The 19,924-nt window shown below is 32.9% G+C and overlaps 3 protein-coding genes across 3 annotated transcripts; all 3 read right to left on the bottom strand.

The window, feature by feature from the left end:
- Positions 1–5,052: 5,052 nt before the first annotated feature.
- Positions 5,053–8,016, bottom strand: LOC108212944 (receptor-like protein 36). The gene is made up of 2 exons (XM_017384656.2): positions 6,504–8,016; positions 5,053–6,427 (listed from the first exon to the last, which is right to left on the bottom strand). The coding sequence occupies exons 1-2, from the start codon at positions 8,014–8,016 to the stop codon at positions 5,271–5,273; spliced, it is 2,670 nt and encodes an 889-aa protein (XP_017240145.1). The 3' UTR covers positions 5,053–5,270.
- Positions 8,017–10,413: 2,397 nt separating this feature from the next.
- On the bottom strand, positions 10,414–13,492 carry LOC108214982 (receptor-like protein Cf-9 homolog). The gene is made up of 2 exons (XM_017387270.2): positions 11,836–13,492; positions 10,414–11,737 (listed from the first exon to the last, which is right to left on the bottom strand). Exons 1-2 carry the CDS (start codon positions 13,463–13,465, stop codon positions 10,653–10,655), a joined length of 2,715 nt encoding a protein of 904 aa, XP_017242759.2. The 5' UTR covers positions 13,466–13,492; the 3' UTR covers positions 10,414–10,652.
- Positions 13,493–15,356: 1,864 nt separating this feature from the next.
- LOC108212943 (receptor like protein 22-like) lies at positions 15,357–18,124 on the bottom strand. The gene is made up of 2 exons (XM_064090185.1): positions 16,606–18,124; positions 15,357–16,513 (listed from the first exon to the last, which is right to left on the bottom strand). Exons 1-2 carry the CDS (start codon positions 18,122–18,124, stop codon positions 15,357–15,359), a joined length of 2,676 nt encoding a protein of 891 aa, XP_063946255.1.
- Between the last annotated feature and the right edge of the window lie 1,800 nt (positions 18,125–19,924).

Genomic DNA, 19,924 nt, shown 5'->3' with positions numbered 1-19,924 from the left:
CTCTATTATATGTGTAATTTAGAAATGTGACAATTGACTTACTATTATATTCAAAATCTAAAATTTAAAACTAATGTAACCTTAATTTTTTTTATTTGTTTATAGATAATCTGTTCAATACTGATTATATTTAACAATAAATATTTAAATACACATTATTATTATGTATTTTGATGATGGAGTTAAAAAGTTTTATTCTTGTAATATGTACAATAACTGGATTGATTTTGATATTAGTATTAAATTTATTGTTATTTTATTTATCAATATTTTATTATTATTTAATGTTAATTAGGTTACAAATATTACATTTCATATCCACATATTTTATTAAAGAATTAAAAAAATAGAATTCATACTTTAAAGAATATGATCACACACAATATATAAATATTATCATACTCATATTATCTAAAACGAAACTGTGTTTTCATGCCAGTAATATCATAGACTCAGCATCATAATAATTTATTAACGTGTGAACGGCATTTAATTAAGCATTGGTTTGTTTGGTTAAACACAGTTGGAAGAAGATCTCCGGACTGGTGGACCGGTGGCCTTTGACCAATGGGTTGTTTCCGTGGTGGTATCTCAATTGTTTATAGGGTTTTTTTAGTATAATTTTTTAATAAAACTAATATTTCAAAACCCGCCAAGTATTTGCTACTTGCTACCTCTGTTCCAAAATTCGGTGATTAATCACGATTAATCACTGATTAATCCTTGTTTCGTAGCTCGCCGAACTGATTAAATCTCCGATTAATCACCGATCAATCCGATTAATCCCTGATCAATTCAATTAATCCTCGATTAATCCTTGTTCCGTAACTTCACCGATGTCCGATTCCCGCTTTTTACAACACTGCTTGCTACTAAGAATATAAAGGTATTACAACTGGGCTTAGTTAAGGCCTGGTTACGGTTATTGCGTTGGGCCTTTAAAATGACAAGATTCCTCCCAAATAGAACGCCTTTATAATAAGCCTTTTTTTCGGTAGTTAAACTTTGTGTTAAGGATTCAATAATTAAATTTTCTTATAATTATTATTTTTAGATTAAGTGAAATGAAGTTTAAAATATCGAGATATATTCATATTGTAACCGTACTTTTCAGCGGAGCTTTTTCGGTGAAAACATGAATCCAAGATTTTACCAAATATCTTGAGAAAGAAAATAATTAAATCTTGATACGTTAATTTTACAATTTATTTTATATTAAAACTGAATTAGTACTTATAGTATCGAAATTCATAAATTTTATTTATTTTTAAAATTTTAATTTTAATTTATTAAGTGACTAGACCAGTTTGGCCCCATAATTTTAACATATTTACGATTTAAACAAACAAACTTGGACCACTTTGCAGTACGGTTGAACTCTACAGTGCAGGCCGCTAATAAGTAGGTGCGCATTTGTTTTTATATTTATTTGTGAAAAGTAAATTAAATTATTTGCATACCAGAAGAAAAGAATGCCGACAAGTGATTCGAAATGAAATGCATTTAATTCTTTTCTTTCTTTGATGCGACTTGAACTGTGTTATTCCTGTCAACTACAAACAATTAAATTTATCTATTTCCGAATAATTTTAAAATACTACTATATGATAAGATAAGAATTATGGTCACCAGAAGTTTGGCAAGTGCCTGTCTGATTGGTCGTTTTCATGAAATTGTTATTTCTAAAAACAGAATTAAGTACAAAACATAACTGATAGAAAATTATCAAATATGTCAACAAATTTTGAAAATTAATTTTTTTAATAGCAGTTACTCATAAGTTATAAATTATCCATAAATCACTTTTATTTTCATTATTATATTTTTAACAACTCATAAATTATTAATAAGTCAAAAATTTTCAATCAGTCAGTTTTAACTCGCAGATTGTTTTATTTTTTTTTAATCACAAATTAGTTTTAACTTACATATTATTATATTAAGTGCTTGTTTGGCCAAGCAAAAGAAGTGCTTTCGTTCTAAGAAGTCTTGCTTCTGTTTTTCTTGACCTGTTTGTGTAAAAATACAAAAACACTTTTTAAAAGTTACAAATTCTAGCTTTTACCTCTTTTCTAAACACTTTAATCACTTATAAGTCTTAACTTGTTTTTAACTTCTATTTCATTTTTTTACCTTAATCAAGAAACACTTATTTTAACCTCACTCAAACGTTTCCTAAATCATCTTAAATAAAGTCATAATTTTAAACTCATTCAAACGTCATCTTAAACACCAAATTTTATAAGTTTGGTAGATTTTGATTGGTGTGGTTGGTGAATTTGTAGGGGGATCCACCATTATAAAGAAGTAGTAGCCAATCAAAATCACCCAAACTTATGAATCTCAGTGCTTAACATGTGCTCATGGGCACTCACGAGAAAAACCGTTATTTAAAATATTGAATGTGAAACCTTTTCTCATTCTATCTTCCTATGCAACCAAAACCTAAATAATTGAAGAGTCTTACAAACTTACAAATTTTATGCGTTCATCATATATATAATTTGAGTTCAACATTTTTTAACATATTTTGTTAAACATCGATTGTGTTGGAGAAATACAAAAACTAATTTTTCAGTATAAGAACTAAGTTAAACGTATTATATAACTAATATTTATATTTCTAGACCCTACCCAAACTCCAAAGACATAGTTTAAATATATTTATGGTTATATTCAATACAATGATAATTAGTGTTCTACACCCGATGTTGAACCACAGTTATAGATGTGTTAAATGCACGATTTATTTATGCGTTATTTTTAAAAATTGTGATTTTTTCAATAATTTTCAACATGGATACTTCTATAACTAAGGATTAAACACGATAGGAGAATAAAAAAATTCAAAAAAAAAGTTTGTAACTTTGTAACTTAAAAATATTATTTGATCCTATTCCTATATATGTATATAGGTTAACATTGGACGGAGGTAGTTATTATATGGATTTACATAGTACACCATTATAAATCATCAAATTTAGTACAAATTCTATTATAGAATACATATAAAACATGATTCTAATATATAATACTATAACATATATCTATTATAAGTAATTTAACACTTAAAATTTGAAGAAAAAAGTTTATTTACGTATTGATTCCACATTAAAATAATTCTGGATGATTATTATTCTGTTATAAAATCATGTTGAGATAATTTTATATGACTTTTGGAATAAAAAAATTATATAACTTCGTTTTCGATTTAATAATAAAAATTTGTAATTCTATTTCATAAAAAATATAATAGATATATTATGCACAGTGATATACTATGAAACTTCATATAAGAGCGTATGCCATGGAGTGTTAGGTATCTAATATATATATAATATAAACTTTTATTATAGTCAAACACAAGTAAATATTAATACAAGTTTGGAGATTTCAAATATATTCATTTAAGGTCCTAAATCGAACTACAAATTTTAAATAAATATCTAAATTCTATATGCCCTCATTTAAAAATTCAAATAGGTATAATAATAGGGTTTATGTAGTGTGTGCCATGAGCACATGCTAAGTACCAAATTCTATAATTTTGGTGGATTTTAATTGGTGTGGTCGGTGAATTTGAGGAGGCTCTACCATTATAAACAAGCATGAGTCAATCAAAAACCACCAAATTTATAAAATTTGGTGTTTAGTGTGTGCCCATGAGCATTCACTAGAAAAACCGATAATAATATAATACTATTATTGAAAATTTTGAAAATCTAGTCTAATAAATGTACTGTTGTCCGTATTAATTGGGTGCAGATGGTAAGCCAGCTGTGTGATTATTCCTGTATTCCTCAAAGGGTCACGGATATTTTTGACCAGAAATCTTCGGAAGGTTCAGCACGTGTATCAGTCACTGATTGCTAATATTGCGCATAATTTAGAGCATGTTTGCATAAATGCGAAGACATTTAATTTATTTTTGATTTTAAAATAATTTTTTAGTGAGAAAAAAATTGATCTAAAATTAAAATATGTCATCTCTAAATAAATAAGATTTATTTTTCTGAATAACTTATTCCATCATTATAAATTTTAACAAAAATCAATTTCATTACTCGTATAAATAACATATCAAATTTATTTTTATTATCATCCTTTTTATAACTCATAAGTCACTCAAAAAAATTATTTAAACATACAATTTAAATTTCTATAGAAATCATTTCGATATATTTAAAACAATAATTTATAATTTATGAAAAGTACATATATTTTGATTATATATATATATATATATATATATATATATATATATATATAGGCACTTGCTCAAATGAGAACTTTCTTAAAATGAGAACCGTGAGAACTTTTCTAATTTATCAATATCTCATTCATTTGAAGGGCCCCGCCAGGGGCACCTTCACAAAAAATGTATATAATTAAGATCTCCACCTAGCTAGCCGAAAAAAAAAATTAAAAAAAAAATAAAAAAAATCACTGATGACGTGGCAGTGGACTTTCTTTTTTTAAAATTTTTTTTTGAATTTTTTTTTTGACTAGTTAGGGAGAGACTAGTTTTATATACACTTTTTATATTGGATACCCACTAGTTTGATGTTTAGATTAATCAAAATATGATAAATTAAAGAAGTTCTCACGGTTCTCATTTTAAGAAGTTCTCACTGGAGTAACCCTCTATATATATATATAAGATATAACACATAATTTTATATCATTTTTCATAATTAAATTTACAAATTAGATATTATAATTATAACATTTAAGATATATATAATATAAATATAAATATAAATTATATATATTTTGGACTGTTCGGTCTATTCGGTCCGGACCGAAATATTTTTTTACGGATCGAACCGGACCGAACTTTATTTCGGTGTATTCGGTCCTGACCGAATGGATCGAATTTTCAGAAAATTAGGACCGAACCGAACTGAATTTACGCAGTTCGGTTCGATTTTTCGGTTCCGGTTCGATTTTGCTCACCCCTACTTGGGAGCGGTCCCTGTTAACACATATCCATATGTCCCTGCAACTTTGATATCCAAATAATACACATATGAAGATAATATGAGAGCTGCATGATGCAGTACGTGAGTAGCATAAAATTACTGATATAAACATTGATCAAACAGAATATTACACAATACCAAGGTTTATATTAATACCCCTGAAATTCAAGACCAAACAGAATATTACACAATACCAAAAACTTATGCAGCCACAAAGAGAATAGTACACTACTGGTTCAGAAATGTCCAACAACTTTCAAGTTGGTCTTGATTGGCCAGTACCATTCTTCATGCATATCTTTTCATCAACTTCAGTTGCAGCACTTCGATATATCTCACAAACCACCAAGGCTTTCCTAGTTTGAGAACAATGTACGCGGATGACAATCCACATATTAGTCCACATCCATATCCCATCAAGATTGCTTCCCATGTCAATTCATCACCCGCATCATCTTCATCAACATTTCCGACTTCTTGTGGAGGTGATGCTGTGTTTGCACATTTCTTCGTCAATGGTGATCCACATAACGCGGAGTTTCCTAGATAAGAATCATTGTTGAATGTGCTGAACTGTCCTTTCTGAGGAATCTCTCCACTAAGATGGTTTCCCGAGAGGTTCAAGACCTCTAGATATGTCAATGCAGTTAACTGAGGTGGAATAGCCCCTGTCAGTTGATTTGAAGACAAATCTAAAGATTGGAGTTCTTTCATATTTCTCAGCAATGATGGGATAGGTCCTGTTAGACTATTATGAGATAAGTTGAGCAATGCAAGCCATATAAGCTCTCCAGTAACCTTTGGAATTTCTCCCAGAAATTTGTTGCAGGACAGATCAATGATTGTGTAAATATGAAGATTATTTCTTACTTCATACTCTGTTCCCTTCACAGTTAATGGGACTGCTGCTTCATCATATGCATAATATATTCCTCTGTCATTCTCATAACTATACAAATTATCAGTTGATTTCATATTCTTAAAGTATTGAATTGGCAAATGGCCCGTGAATTGATTATTGGATAGATCCACAATCCGCAACTTGGGGAAGGGATCTTCTATGCTCCTTGCACTTATTGTACCATAGAGTTTATTTGATCGCAAGACAAGGACTTCTAGCTCTCCAAGTACATAAAGCCATGACGGAAATGTACCACCTATTTTATTGTTGCCCATATCAAGAATTCTCAAGTGCTTACAGTTTTCCAAAGACGGGGGCAACAATCCTTCAAACTCATTATTATCCATGTTTAGATATGTCAGCTGACAACTCCTGGAGAAAGTAGTTGGTACTGTTCCTCGAAACTGATTATTAGCAAGATTAATGAAAAGCAATCCATCAGCAAGATTCCCCAAACAGTTTGGAAGTGCACCACTTAATTCATTATTTGACAAATCAAGAACCGAAAGGGAAGTGACATTGCAAATTGTTGTTGGAAGCTCACCTGTCAAGATTGTTGAAACTTTGGTTACAAGCTTAGTTAATATGACCAAAGGAAAAGATATATAGAGAAAACATACCTGTAAAATGGTTCCCACCTAAATTGATGAATTCCAAAGTTGGATGATCGTTATATATCCACAAGTCACTCTGAATATTTCCACTAAGACTATTATAACTTACATCAAGAAATATAAGATTTGTGAGATTAGAAATGATCTTTGAAAGCGGTCCAGTAAATTGATTAGAACGGAGATCAAGAAGTACTAGTAGCTTCAGGTTTCCAATTTCAGATGGAATATAGCCACTGAGATTACTGGAATATAGATCTAAGAACATGAGGTTAGTCAAGAGTCCCAGTCCAATAGGAATACTTCCTTCAAATAAATTTCTATTGTCTGAGAGACCCAGATCTCTTAATTTGGAGAGCCTAAATATATGTGGGGGAAGCGGCCCCTCAAAAAAATTAGAGCCAAGATCGAGGCTTTCAAGCTCAGAAAGCAAACCTATATCCTTAGAAATAAAACCTGAAAAGTTGTTCTCATAAAGGGAAAGAATCTTTAGTTTGGAGAGCTTGAATAAATTTGGCGGAAGTGTCCCCTCAAAAAAATTAGAGCGAAGATCGAGGGTTTCAAGCTCAGAAAGCAAACCTATATCATTGGAAACAGAACCTGAAAACTTATTACCCCAAAGAAAAAGATGTTTTAATTTTGAAAGCTTGAATATATTTGGTGGAAGCGGTCCTTCAAAGGAATTGTTGCCTAAATATAGGTATTCAAGATCACAAAGCAACCTTATGTCATTGGGAATTGAACCTGAGAATTTGTTACGTGACAGGCTAAGATGTTTTAATTTGGAAAGCTTGAATATATCTGGCGGAAATGACCCCTCAAAAGAATTGCCAACAAGACTGAGGACTTGAAGATTATGCAGATTGGCAAATATTGATTCACTTACTAAATCACCAGTAAACTCGTTATAATTAAGGCTAAGGTGAGTCAGGCTATGAGAATTGGATATAAAATTTGGGAATTTCGACGAAAGAGGATTGTGACTGAGGTTGAGGATGCGCAAAAAAGGCATGGGAGAGAAATGGGACCAATTTGGAGCTTGCAATGCATTTTGTGACAGGTTTAAGATGAGCAAGCTCTGAAGATGACTAACCTGGAACGGAATGGGACCATCTAGATAATTATTGCTAAAATCCAGATACTGAAGCTGTGTTAAATTCTCAATGGCTGGTGGTATTGGACCCGAGAAGAAGTTGTATGCGAGGGTGAGATTGTTGAGATTTGGAAATGAAGTGTAACCAAACTCGGACAACATTCCATCAAGTTGTTTCTCAAAAAGGTTAATCTTAGAGACTGAACCTGCAGAGTTACAGGTAATGCCAGTCCAGTTACAAAGATTATCGAGATTGGTGAGGGACCAAGAGTCGAGAAAAGAAGAAGGGGCTAGGCTATTCTTCCATTTCAAAAGAGCTTCTCCCTCTTGTGTTGTTAGAATGGATTGAAGTAATGAGAGAAAGAAAACAAAGAGAAGAGGATAACAAGGCTTTACAAAGTGTGCCATACTTCCACTCAACTTGACCATCAACCCAATACTACACTTCTATTTATAAGCTAGCCTTACGCCTGCTGTCTGCTGTGTTTGCGAAATCATAACGGTATTAATTAATTTGACTAGAGGTTTTGTTAGTACCCCATCTATTTATGTTCTATGGAAAAATATATATGATTTATACTTGTTAATTATTATGGAAATAGTTAGTACATGAAATGTTGATTTTTCGTTTGGCGGAGAAATTAGTGCGCAGAGAGCTTTCAGATCATAAATTTTAATGGACTAATTTGAGCCTATGGGTCCTCAGGAGACTTGGAAAGAGTCCGCCCAAGACTTGGAAGAGAAGAGGGCTCAAATTATCAACACAAATGTCCATACTAACTTTAATATCCGAATAAATACACGTATTTTCCGAATAAATACACATATGAAAATACTTTTGTGCCACTATTTTGCATCGCAAAGTGTTGGCACGAGTTTAGCTGTTAATAACATGAGAGCTGCATCATGCAGTGAAGCATAAAATTACTGGTATCAGCGATATAATCCATAAAGTAGAAAGAACAGACAACAATATCATTTCGGATTACACATATTACGTACTAGGTTGAACATTATTGACATCCTTTACTAAGAAGTCAAACAATTTAATTTGTAAAATAACTCTATAAAATCTATATCATGTTTCATAATTGAAATAAATAAGGAGTTCAAGCTATCATTCACTATATATAAGATTTTTACAAAATGAAAGAGATGGTAGTGACATTGTTATGACAAAGTGACAAACACAAACTCCTTCGAAGATAAAGATATTACCCATAAAGTAGCAACATATATTAAAAAGACCCAAACACAAGAAATGGTAGATTGGTAACAAAATAGTTATGAATTAAAGTTATTTAACTTAAACTTTGTTAGACTTGTATATCAGTTTTTCAAACAACTATCACCGCTAGACTCAAAAAAACTCCAACCGTACACATGTTATTAATTACTAATTAAACTTCTAAAACAATTGGAAATTAAAGAACTTAAATTTTACCAAAAGCACTTATTTAAACTCATCCAAATGGCCCCTCTATCGTGAATTTTTTTTAAAATGATAATTATTTTTCATTATGAAGATATATTTTCCCTAGTAATACTTCAAAGACTATTATGAGATGACTCTTCAATTAACTATTTTAGAGATAAGAAGCAAAACCCTAAATTTCTCTCACCTTGAAGTAGCCGCCGTCTCTGAAGGATTCAATGGTGATATGATTCTGCGTTTGTTCAATTTCGATTATATCTGTGGATTTAGTATGATTTTTCATTATTGAATTATTTTCTTTTTTCAAAAAAAGACTATTATGAGATAAATTGAGCAATCGCAAGCCATCTAAGCTCTCTCCAGTAACCTTTGGAATTTCTCCCAGACATTTGTTGCACGACAGATCAATGGCTGTGTAAATATGAAGGTTATTTCTTACTTCATACTCTGTTCCCTTCACAATTAATGAGACTGCTATTTATATGCCTTATACCTGCCAGTGTTACCTGAACTCAACATCAATTTACAACAGATTGAGTTAGGGTCATGAAATATTTAATTCTGATTAATGAATTTATCCGGAATCTAACCAATTTTTTCAAAATGAGTCTATTCGGCAACTAACTTTGAAAGTGTTGTCTACAATTTAGACTTGCAGAAACAAATTTTCAAAGTGTTTAATATGTTTAAGGACTATGACAACTCAAAGTTCGAGGGAAGACAATTCATATCCATCTATATATATTGACTAAATGATAATAAATTAAATTGATCGGATGATAGTGTTAAATGAATTATATTATAATATTTTAATATTATTACAGATTCAGAACACATTTTCAAGTTGTTGGTCTTGACGGAACAATATTTTTAGTTCTTCATAACATCAACTTAAGTTGCAGCACTTCGATGTATCTCACAAACCACCAAGGCCTTCCTATTTGTTGCAAGTTTTGGGTCAGTTCGATTATGTTTTAGCCTATTAACCCTTTTTTGTCAAAGGAAGTCCACACAAGGCCGAGTTACCTATGTATGAAACTATTGCATACAGTAGGATGAACTGAAAGACTACCAGCGATATAGTTTTAGAGTAGTTTTGGACTAGGCGGAACAACGAATTCTTATTTGAAAGCATACTCACATAGAACTGATAATTTTAGTTTAGGAACTCTTAACCAGTACTATAAGAGTGTATAATGGTAAAAGTTTTGTAAACAGAAATGTTTCTCCATATTTGTTTCCTCACAGGAAGAGTGTGATATTGAATATGTGGATTTGGTCCTGGAAAACTCGAGTTTATTATTGAATTGTTTCAAACAGCGGATTTGATGCATATTTTTTTGTTTTTTCATTCACTTTAATTTGCATTAACATAGATCAAGATAACAAGGTTAATATTAATACCCAGCAAGAAATATGATTATGAGTCCCGACCAAACAGTATATTACAGCTAGGACACAATACCAAGGTTAATATAAATACCCCTGAAGCAAGAGAAATCATTATGAGTCCCGACCAAACGGATTATTACATAATACCAAATACTTATGCAGCTAGTACACTACAGGTTCAGAAATGTCCACAAGGACAACAACTTTCAAATTCGTCTTGATCGACCAGTACCTTTCTTCATGCATATCTTTTCATCAACTTCAGTTGCAGTACTTCGATATATCTCACAAACCACCAAGGCCTTCCTAGTTTGAGAACAATGTACGCAGATGACAATCCACATATCAGTCCACATCCATATCCCATCACGATTGCTTCCCATGTCAATTCATCACCCGCATCATCTTCATCACCATTTCCGACTTCCTGTGGAGGTGATACAGTGTTTACACATTTCTTCGTCAAAGGTGATCCACATAACGCAGAGTTTCCAAGATAAGAATCATTATTGAATGTGCTGAACTGTCCTTTCTGAGGAATCTCTCCACTGAGATGGTTTTTCGAGAAGTTTAAGACCTCTAGAAATGTCAATGCAGTTAACTGAGGTGGAATGACCCCTGTCAGTTGATTTGAGGACAAATCTAAAGATTGGAGTTCTTTCATATTTCTCAGCAACGATGGGATAGGTCCTGTCAGACTATTATGCGATAAATTGAGCAATGCAAGCCATCTAAGCTCTCCAGTAACCTTTGGAATTTCTCCCTGAAATTTATTGCACGACAGATCAATGGCTGTGTAAATATGAAGGTTCTTTGCTACTTCATACTCTGTTCCCTTCAAAGTTAACGACACTGCTGCTTCATAAAGGAAAGAAAAAACTCCTGTGGAATGCTGATAGCTATACAAATTATCAGTTGATTTCATATTCTTAAAGTATTGAATTGGCAAATGACCAGTGAATTGATTGTTGGACAGATCCACAATCCGCAACTTGGGGAAGGGATCTTCACTGCTCCTTCCACTTATTGTACCATAGAGTTTATTTGATTTCAAGACAAGGACTTCTAGATCTCCAAGTGCATAAAGCCATGACGGAAATGTACCACCTATTTCATTATTGCCAATATCAAGAATTTTCAAGTGCTCACAATTCGCCAAAGATGGGGGCAACAATCCTTCAAACTCATTATTATCCATGTTTAGATATGTCAGCTGACAACTCCTGGAGAAAGTAGTTGGTACTGTTCCTCGAAACTGATTACTAGCAAGATTAATGACACGCAATCCATCAGCAAGATTCCCCAAACAGTTTGGAAGTTCACCTGTCAAGATTGTTGAAACTTTGGTAAAACTGCAATAACCAGATTACTAGCTTAGTTAAATAAGACAAAAGGAAAAGATCTATAGAGAAAAACTATACCCGTAAAATGGTTCCCACCCATAGCGATGAATTCCAAAGTTGGATGTATCCACAAGTCACTCTGAATATTTCCACTAAGACTATTATCACTTACATCAAGCATTATAAGATTTGTGAGATTAGAAATGATCTTTGAAAGCTGTCCACTCAATTGATTATAACTGATAACAAGAACTTCTAGTAGCTTCAGGTTTCCAATGTCAGATGGAATATAGCCGCTGAGATTAGTGGAATATAGATCTAAGTACCTGAGGTTAGTCAAGAGTCCCAGTCCAATAGGAATACTTCCTTCAAATAAATTTCTATTGTCTGAGAGGTCCAAATCTCTTAATTTGGAGAGCCTAAATACATGTGGGGGAAGCGGCCCCTCAAAAAAATTAGAGCCAAGATAGAGGGTTTCAAGTTCAAAAAGCAAACCTATATCCTTGGAAATAAAACCTGAAAAGTTATTCTCCTGAAGGGAAAGAAAATTTAGTTTGGAGAGCTTGAATAAATTTGGCGGAAGCGGCCCCTCAAAATAATTAGACTCAAGATCGAGGGTTTCAAGCTCAGAAAGCAAACCTATATCATTGGAAACAGAACCTGAAAAGTTATTACCCCAGAGGTAAAGAAACCTTAGTTTGGAGAGCTTGAATACATTTGGCGGAAGCGGCCCCTTAAAAAAATTAGAGTTAAGATCGAGGCTTTCAAGCTCAGAAAGCAAACCTATATCATTGGAAACAGAACCTGAAAACTTATTACTCCAAAGAACAAGATGTTTTAATTTTGAAAGCTTGAATATATTTGGTGGAAGCGGTCCTTCAAAGGAATTGTTGCCTAAATATAGGGATTCAAGATCACATAGCAACCTTATGTCATTGGGAATTGGACCTGAAAATTTGTTACCTGACAGGGCAAGACGTTTTAATTTGGAAAGCTTGAATATATTTGGCGGAAATGGCCCCTCAAAAGAATTGTCAACGAGACTGAGGACTTCAAGATGATGCAGATTGGTAAATACTGATTCACGTACAAGATCACCACTAAACTTGTTATGTGAAAGGTTGAGATAAGTCAGGCTAGGAGAATTGGATATAAAATTTGGGAATTTCGACACAAGAGGATTTCTACTGAGCTTGAGGAAGCGCAAAACAGGCATGGGAGAGAAATGGGACCAATTTGGAGCTTGCAATGCATTCTGTGACAGGTTTAATATGAGCAACCTCTGAAGATGGCTAACCTGGAACGGAATGGGACCATTGAGACTATTCATGCTTAAATCAAGATATTGAAGCTGTGTTAAATTCTCAATGGCTGGTGGTATTGGACCCGAGAAGAAGTTGTCTGCCAGGGTGAGATTCTTGAGATTTGGAAATGAAGTGAAACCGAAGTCGGACAGCATTCCATCAAGTTGTTTCTCACAGAGGTTAATCTCAGAGACTGAACCTGCAGAGTTACAAGTAATGCCAGTCCAGTTACAAAGATTTTCGAGATTGGTGAGGGACCAAGAATCGAGAAAAGAAGAAGGGGCTAGGCTATTCTTCCATTTCACAAGAGCTTCTCCCTCTCGTGTTGTTGCAAGAATGGATTCAAGTGATGAGAGAAAGAAAACAAAGAGAAGAAGGTGAGAAGTCTTTGCAGAGTATGCCATGATTCTCCTGATCAACTGGGTTATGAATCTGATATCATACTGCACACTTCTATTTATACCTGCATGCTGGATTTATAACTTGAATATTTAACTCATAAAAAATAAATTGATAAAGATATTTTGTTATTTAGTGTGGAAAAATTATATATAATGAAAATAACTAAATATCTCATATCTTTAAATTTTTATTTTATGTGGCTAGCTTATGGAGTGATAATTTTGGAGGATAGATTTTGAAATATAAGTGTGTGGATACTAATATAATATACAAATGATTATATATTTTTGTGAATTTATTAGATGATTTTGATTTTTCATCAATTTGATTATTATATTATATTTATTTACCAATAGATTAACTAAGGTTTAGTGTTATTTGTATCATTTGGAGTTGATTTATATAATTTAATTATAATTTATATAATTATTATCATAATTTATGATTAGTTTTGATTTATTATTAACTAATTTAATTAATTTATATTGAATAGTAAATTTTAGTATCAGGAAAATAATTTATGTCACTCTCAAGCTACTTTCACATCACTCAAAGGTTGAGGCAGTGGTCCTCGGTAGACTTGAAATGAGTCTTGTAGACTTGGAGAGGCATACAGTTATCCTCTTAATTTTATTCAATTTTTTAATAAAATATATCTTTTAATCTAATTAATGTAATAAATATTATAAAAATATTATTTCTAGTTAAACAAAATAAGACGAACATAATATAATTATATATTAAAATATAGGTTAACATCAACGAAATTATTAGTTTTTAAAATAACAAAATTATGAATGAAAACAATTATTTATTGAATATTTTTGAACTATTATTTAATGTGGTGTAATTAGGATATTGTGCTATAGTTTTTGGACCACAAATTTTGATATATAAGTGTGTGAACACTATTCCAATACATGACTAATGATTTTGAATTTTCAATTATAATTTTCGTTATTTTGATTATCATATTCTTTATGGATTTATTAGAAGACTTTGACTTTTCATCAATTAAATTATTATACTATCTTTATCAATTTTAGTGCCAAGTAAGTTAATTCAATTCTGATTAGGTTATATAATTTATAATTGTAATTTTTATATATCATCAAAATTTAGGATTAATTTGAATTTCATCCTTAATTTATTATTGATTAATTTGACATGATTATTTATTTTTAGTGTCCACACAAGGCCGAGTTACCAATGTATGAAACTATTGCATACAGTAGGATGAACTGAAAGACTACCAGCAATACAGTTTCAGAGTAGTTTTGGACTAGGCGGAACAACGAATTCTTAACTGAAAGCATACGCAGGAATGACGTCTGCAACATGATTTCGTATTTCACAATGAACTGATAATTTAAGTTTAAGACTAGGCTGAACAACAAACTCTTAACAGTACTATTAAGAGTGTATAATGGTAAAAGTTCCTGTAATTATGTCTAGAAAACCTATATTTGTAAACAGAAATGTTTCTCCATATTTGTTAGTAGTACCTCACAGAAAGAGTGTGATATTGAATATGTGGATTTGGTGCGGTCCTGGAAAACTCGAGTTTATTATTAAATTGTTTCAAACAGCGGATTTGATGCATATATTTTGTTTTTTCATTCATTTTAATTTGCATTAACATTGATCAAGATAACAAGGTTAATATTAATACCCAGCAAGAAAAATGATTATGAGTCACGACCAAACAGACAGCTAGTACACAATACCAAGGTTTATATTAATACCCCTGAAGCAAGAAATATCGTTATGAGTCCCAACCAAACGGATTATTACATAATACCAAATACTTACAGCTAGTATACTACTGGTTCAGAAATGTCTACCAGGACAACTTTTTTCAAGTTCGTCTTGATCGACCAATAGTACCATTCTTCATGCATATCTTTTCATCAACTTCAGTTGCAATACTTCGACATATCTCACAAACCACCAAGGCCTTCCTAGTTTGAGAACAATGTACGCAGATGACAATCCACATATCAGTCCACATCCATATCCCATCACGATTGCTTCCCATGTCCATTCATCACCAGCATCATCTTCATCACCATTTCCGACTTCTTGTGGAGGTGATGTCGTGTTTGCACATTTCTTCGTCAAAGGTAATCCACATAACGCGGAGTTTCCTAGATAAGAATCATTATTGAATGTGCTGAACTGTCCTTTCTGAGGAATCTCTCCACTAAGATGGTTTCCCGAGAGGTTTAAGACCTCTAGAAATGTCATCGCAGTTAACTGAGGTGGAATAGCCCCTGTCAGTTGATTTGAGGACAAATCTAAAGATTGGAGTTCTTTCATATTTCTCAGCAATGATGGGATAGGTCCTGTCAGACTATTGTGCGATAAATTGAGCAATGCAAGCCATCTAAGCTCTCCAATAATTTTTGGAATTTCACCCTGAAATTTGTTGCACGACAGATCAATAGCTGTGTAAATATGAAGGTTATTTGCTATTTCATACTCTGTTCCCTTCACTGTTAATGAGACTGCTGCTTCATAAGTGAAATATATTCCTCCTGTGGAATTCAGATAATTATACATATTATCAGTTGATTTCATATTCTTAAAGTATTGAATTGGCAAATGGCCTGTGAATTGATTATCGGACAGATCCACAATCCGCAACTTGGGGAAGGGATCTTCTATGCTCCTTCCACTTATTGTACCATAGAGTTTATTTGATCGCAAGACAAGGACTTCTAGCTCTCCAAGTACATAAAGCCATGACGGGAATGTACCACCTATTTTATTATTGCCAATATCAAGAATTTTCAAGTGCTTGCAGTTCGCCAAAGACGGGGGCACCAATCCTTCAAACTCATTATTATCCATGTTTAGATATGTCAGCTGACAACTTTTGGATAAAGTAGTTGGTATTGTTCCTCGAAACTGATTATTAGCAAGATTAATGTAAAGCAATCTATCAGCAAGATTCGCGAAACAGTTTGGAAGTGCACCACTTAATCCATTATTTGACAAATCAAGAACCGAAAGGGAAGTGACATTGCAAATTGTTGTTGGAAGCTCACCTGTCAAGATTGTTAAAACTTTGGTATAACTACAAAAAGATTACAAGCTTAGTTAATATGACAAAAGGAAAAGATATGTAGAGAAAACATACCTGTAAAATGGTTCCCACTTAAATTGATGTATTCCAAAGTTGGATGATCCTTATATTCCTTAGGAATGTTCCCAGACAAATAATATTTCCACAAGTCACTAATATTTCCACTAAGACTATTATGACTTACATCAAGATATATAAGATTTGTGAGATTAGAAACGATCTTTGAAAGCGGTCCGGTCAATTGATTAAAACTGAGATCAAGAAATACTAGTAGCTTCAGGTTTCCAATGGCAGATGAAATATCGCCACTGAGATTACTGGAATGTAGATCTAAATAGTTGAGGTTAGTCAAGAGTCCCAATCCAATAGGAATACTTCTTTCAAATAAATTTCTATTGTTTGAGAGGTCTAGATATCTTAATTTAGAGAGCTTGAATATATGTGGGGGAAGCGGCCCCTCAAACAAATTAGAGTCAAGATATAGGGTTTCAAGCTCAGGAAGCAAACCTATATTATTAGAGACAGAACCTGAAAAGTTATTGTTCCCAAGGGAAAGAATCCTTAGTTTTGAGAGCTTGAATATATTTGGTGGAAGCGGCCCCTCAAAAAAATTAGAATAGAGATCGAGGGCTTCAAGCGCCGAAAGCAAATTTATACTATTGGGAATATAACCTGAAAACTTATTACGCCAAAGAACAAGATCTTTTAATTTTGAAAGCTTAAATATATTTGGTGGAAGCGGTCCTTCAAAGGAATTGTTACCTAAATATAGGGATTCAAGATCACAAAGCAACCTTATGTCATTGGGAATTGGACCTGAAAATTTGTTACCTGACAGGGCAAGACGTTTTAATTTGGAAAGCTTGAATATATTTGGCGGAAATGGCCCCTCAAAAGAATTGTCAACGAGACTAAGCACTTCAAGCTTATGCAGGTTGGCAAATATTGGTTCACATGCTAGATCACCGGTAAACATGTTATATGAAAGGTCAAGGTGAGTCAGGCTATGAGAATTGGATATAAAATTTGGGAATTTCGACGCAAGATGATTTCTACTGAGCTTGAGGATGCGCAAAAAAGGCATGGGAGAGAAATTGGACCAATTTAGAGCTTGCAATGCATTCCGTGACAGGTTTAAGATGAGCAACCTCTGAAGATGGCTAACCTGGAAAGGAATGGGACCATCTAGATAATTATTGCTCAAATCAAGATACCGAAGCTCTGTTAAATTCTCAATGGCTGCTGGTATTGGACCGGAGAAGTTGTTAACTGCGAGGGTGAGATTGTTGAGATTTGGAAATGAAGTGAAACCAAACTCAGACAGCATTCCATCAAGTTGTTTCTCACAGAGGTTAATCAGAGAGACTGAACCTGCAGAGTTACAAGTAATGCCAGTCCAGTTGCAAAGATTATCGAGATTGGTGAGTGACCAAGAGTCGAGAAAAGAAGAAGGGGCTAGGCTATTCTTCCATTTCACAAGAGCTTCTCCCTCTTGTGTTGTTAGAATGGATTGAAGTAATGAGAGAAAGAAAACAAAGAGAAGAGGATAACAAGGCTTTACAAAGTGTGCCATATTTCCACTCAACTTGACCATCAACCAAATACGACACTTCTATTTATAAGCCTTATGCCTGCTGTCTGCTGTGTTTGCGAAATCATAACGGTATTAATTAATTTGACTAGAGGTTCTGTTAGTACCCCCAACTATTTATATTCTATGGAAAAATATATATAAATTTTTAGTTGGCGGACAAATTAGTGCGCAGATGGGTCCTCAGAAGACTTGGAAAGAGTCTGTCCAAGACTTGGGAGCGATCCCCATTAACATTGCGCAAATTATCAACACAAATTGCCTGTTAACTCTAATAAGTTAGGTTTATCTTATAATATTGGAGCTTATAAAGATTATGCATTTCCACAGAAATCACTAATAAAGATAAATCCACTATAATGCGCGTATCTTGGATATGGAAGACTAGCTATGATCATGAGAATGGAGTAAATGGGTGCTTTACAAAAGCCCAGAAGCAAGGACCTGGATAACAATGTCAATAATGAAAAGAAAGAAACACAAGAAGAACGCCCCCACCATTAACTCAGGAAGTTTGCCATTTAATTTATTCGACCAGAATTGGTCGATTAGAAATGTGATCAGCAGAATTCGTCAATCCGGGCCTTAAGCAAGAAATAAAATACTTGATGAAATTTTAACTGAAACTTTAAATATTCATCATGCTATCATACAAATTCCACTGACTTTTACTTTTGCAGGAGTGTCGTTCGCAACACTTCATGAATATATTAATAAATCACTGAGATACGGATGTGGATTGATATGCGGATTATCTTCAGGATACTTGTTTTCAAAATGGGAAAGCCAAGGTGGTTCGTGAGAAACATTGAATTACTGCAACTGAAGTTGACAAGGACACGCATGAAGAAGACTGTTTAATCAAGACGAAAACATTGACAAAGTGTTGTCTCAGGATCATATGTATTCTGTTTCTCTTCATCTAAATCAAATTTAATACAAATGCAACTGAAAGTAAGATATTCTTTAGTTAAAATGTTATTAAGAGCATATAATGATCGGTTAAATTGGACCCGTAAGACATTATACTTGAAACCAGAAGGTTGTCACCGAAGTACTCTAGGTGTTGAAGATCCTTAAGTAGACTAATTGAAGAAGGAATAATTCCTTCAAATGAATTATTATACAAACGAATTATTCAAAGACCGGGAAGCATCGGTGTTTTTAAAATACCGACACAAAAGATTTGTTGCAAAAAATGATTTCTGTAGTAAGAGAACAATTTGCGAAATTTCCTCTTCAACGAGTATTTTATATAAGAAAGGAACTGGGCCTCCTTCGTTTTGCATGATGGACCAAGATTGATGCTATTCAACCAACTTCAAAATCCCACACCTAAATCAATTTTATTTGATGTAAGTCTCTATTTGATGTAAGTCTGATTCCTGAGGCTATTTCAGTTTTGTTGGATTGCTTCAATAAATTAGATATTCAAAAGGCATTGACGAAAGAATTTGTCATCTTCTTAACTAAAATCCCCAACAAAGATTCATATTAACAAAATATTATAAATGGAGTAAACACTTTGACTACTCCACTTTGAGATCAACTCAGTAGTTTGGATGTTTTCAAGTCCAAAAGGATTCATTCGCTTAATTGTGGAAATCTACAAATTGGGAATTTAGACTATGTAATTTTTTACCGTTGCACAGTATTTTTTGTAATATTAGTGGTTTGATCTTTTTCTTCAAAATCTAATACTCGTAACTAGTTTTCCGAATAAAGATAGTATTTTTCTGGAAAAAAACATCAAACTACTAGTATTATAGAATATTTTATTTT

The sequence above is a fragment of the Daucus carota genome, chromosome 3, assembly GCF_001625215.2.
Source record: "Daucus carota subsp. sativus chromosome 3, DH1 v3.0, whole genome shotgun sequence".
NCBI classification, from domain to species: domain Eukaryota; kingdom Viridiplantae; phylum Streptophyta; class Magnoliopsida; order Apiales; family Apiaceae; genus Daucus; species Daucus carota.
Note: the sequence above shows the minus strand (reverse complement) of the source record. Positions and strands in the feature narration are given on the sequence as shown.

Bases quoted from the DNA above. Each gene is read 5' to 3' on its own strand.
- LOC108212943 (XM_064090185.1), bottom strand. From the start codon at position 18,124: ATGGCACACTTTGTAAAGCCTTGTTATCCTCTTCTCTTTGTTTTCTTT. The intron at 16,514-16,605 runs GTATGTTTTCTC...CAATCTTGACAG, and splicing joins AAGTGGGAACCATTTTACAG to GTGAGCTTCCAACAACAATT.
- LOC108214982 (XM_017387270.2), bottom strand. From the start codon at position 13,465: ATGGCATACTCTGCAAAGACTTCTCACCTTCTTCTCTTTGTTTTCTTT. The intron at 11,738-11,835 runs GTATAGTTTTTC...CAATCTTGACAG, and splicing joins GGGTGGGAACCATTTTACGG to GTGAACTTCCAAACTGTTTG.
- LOC108212944 (XM_017384656.2), bottom strand. From the start codon at position 8,016: ATGGTCAAGTTGAGTGGAAGTATGGCACACTTTGTAAAGCCTTGTTAT. The intron at 6,428-6,503 runs GTATGTTTTCTC...CAATCTTGACAG, and splicing joins AGGTGGGAACCATTTTACAG to GTGAGCTTCCAACAACAATT.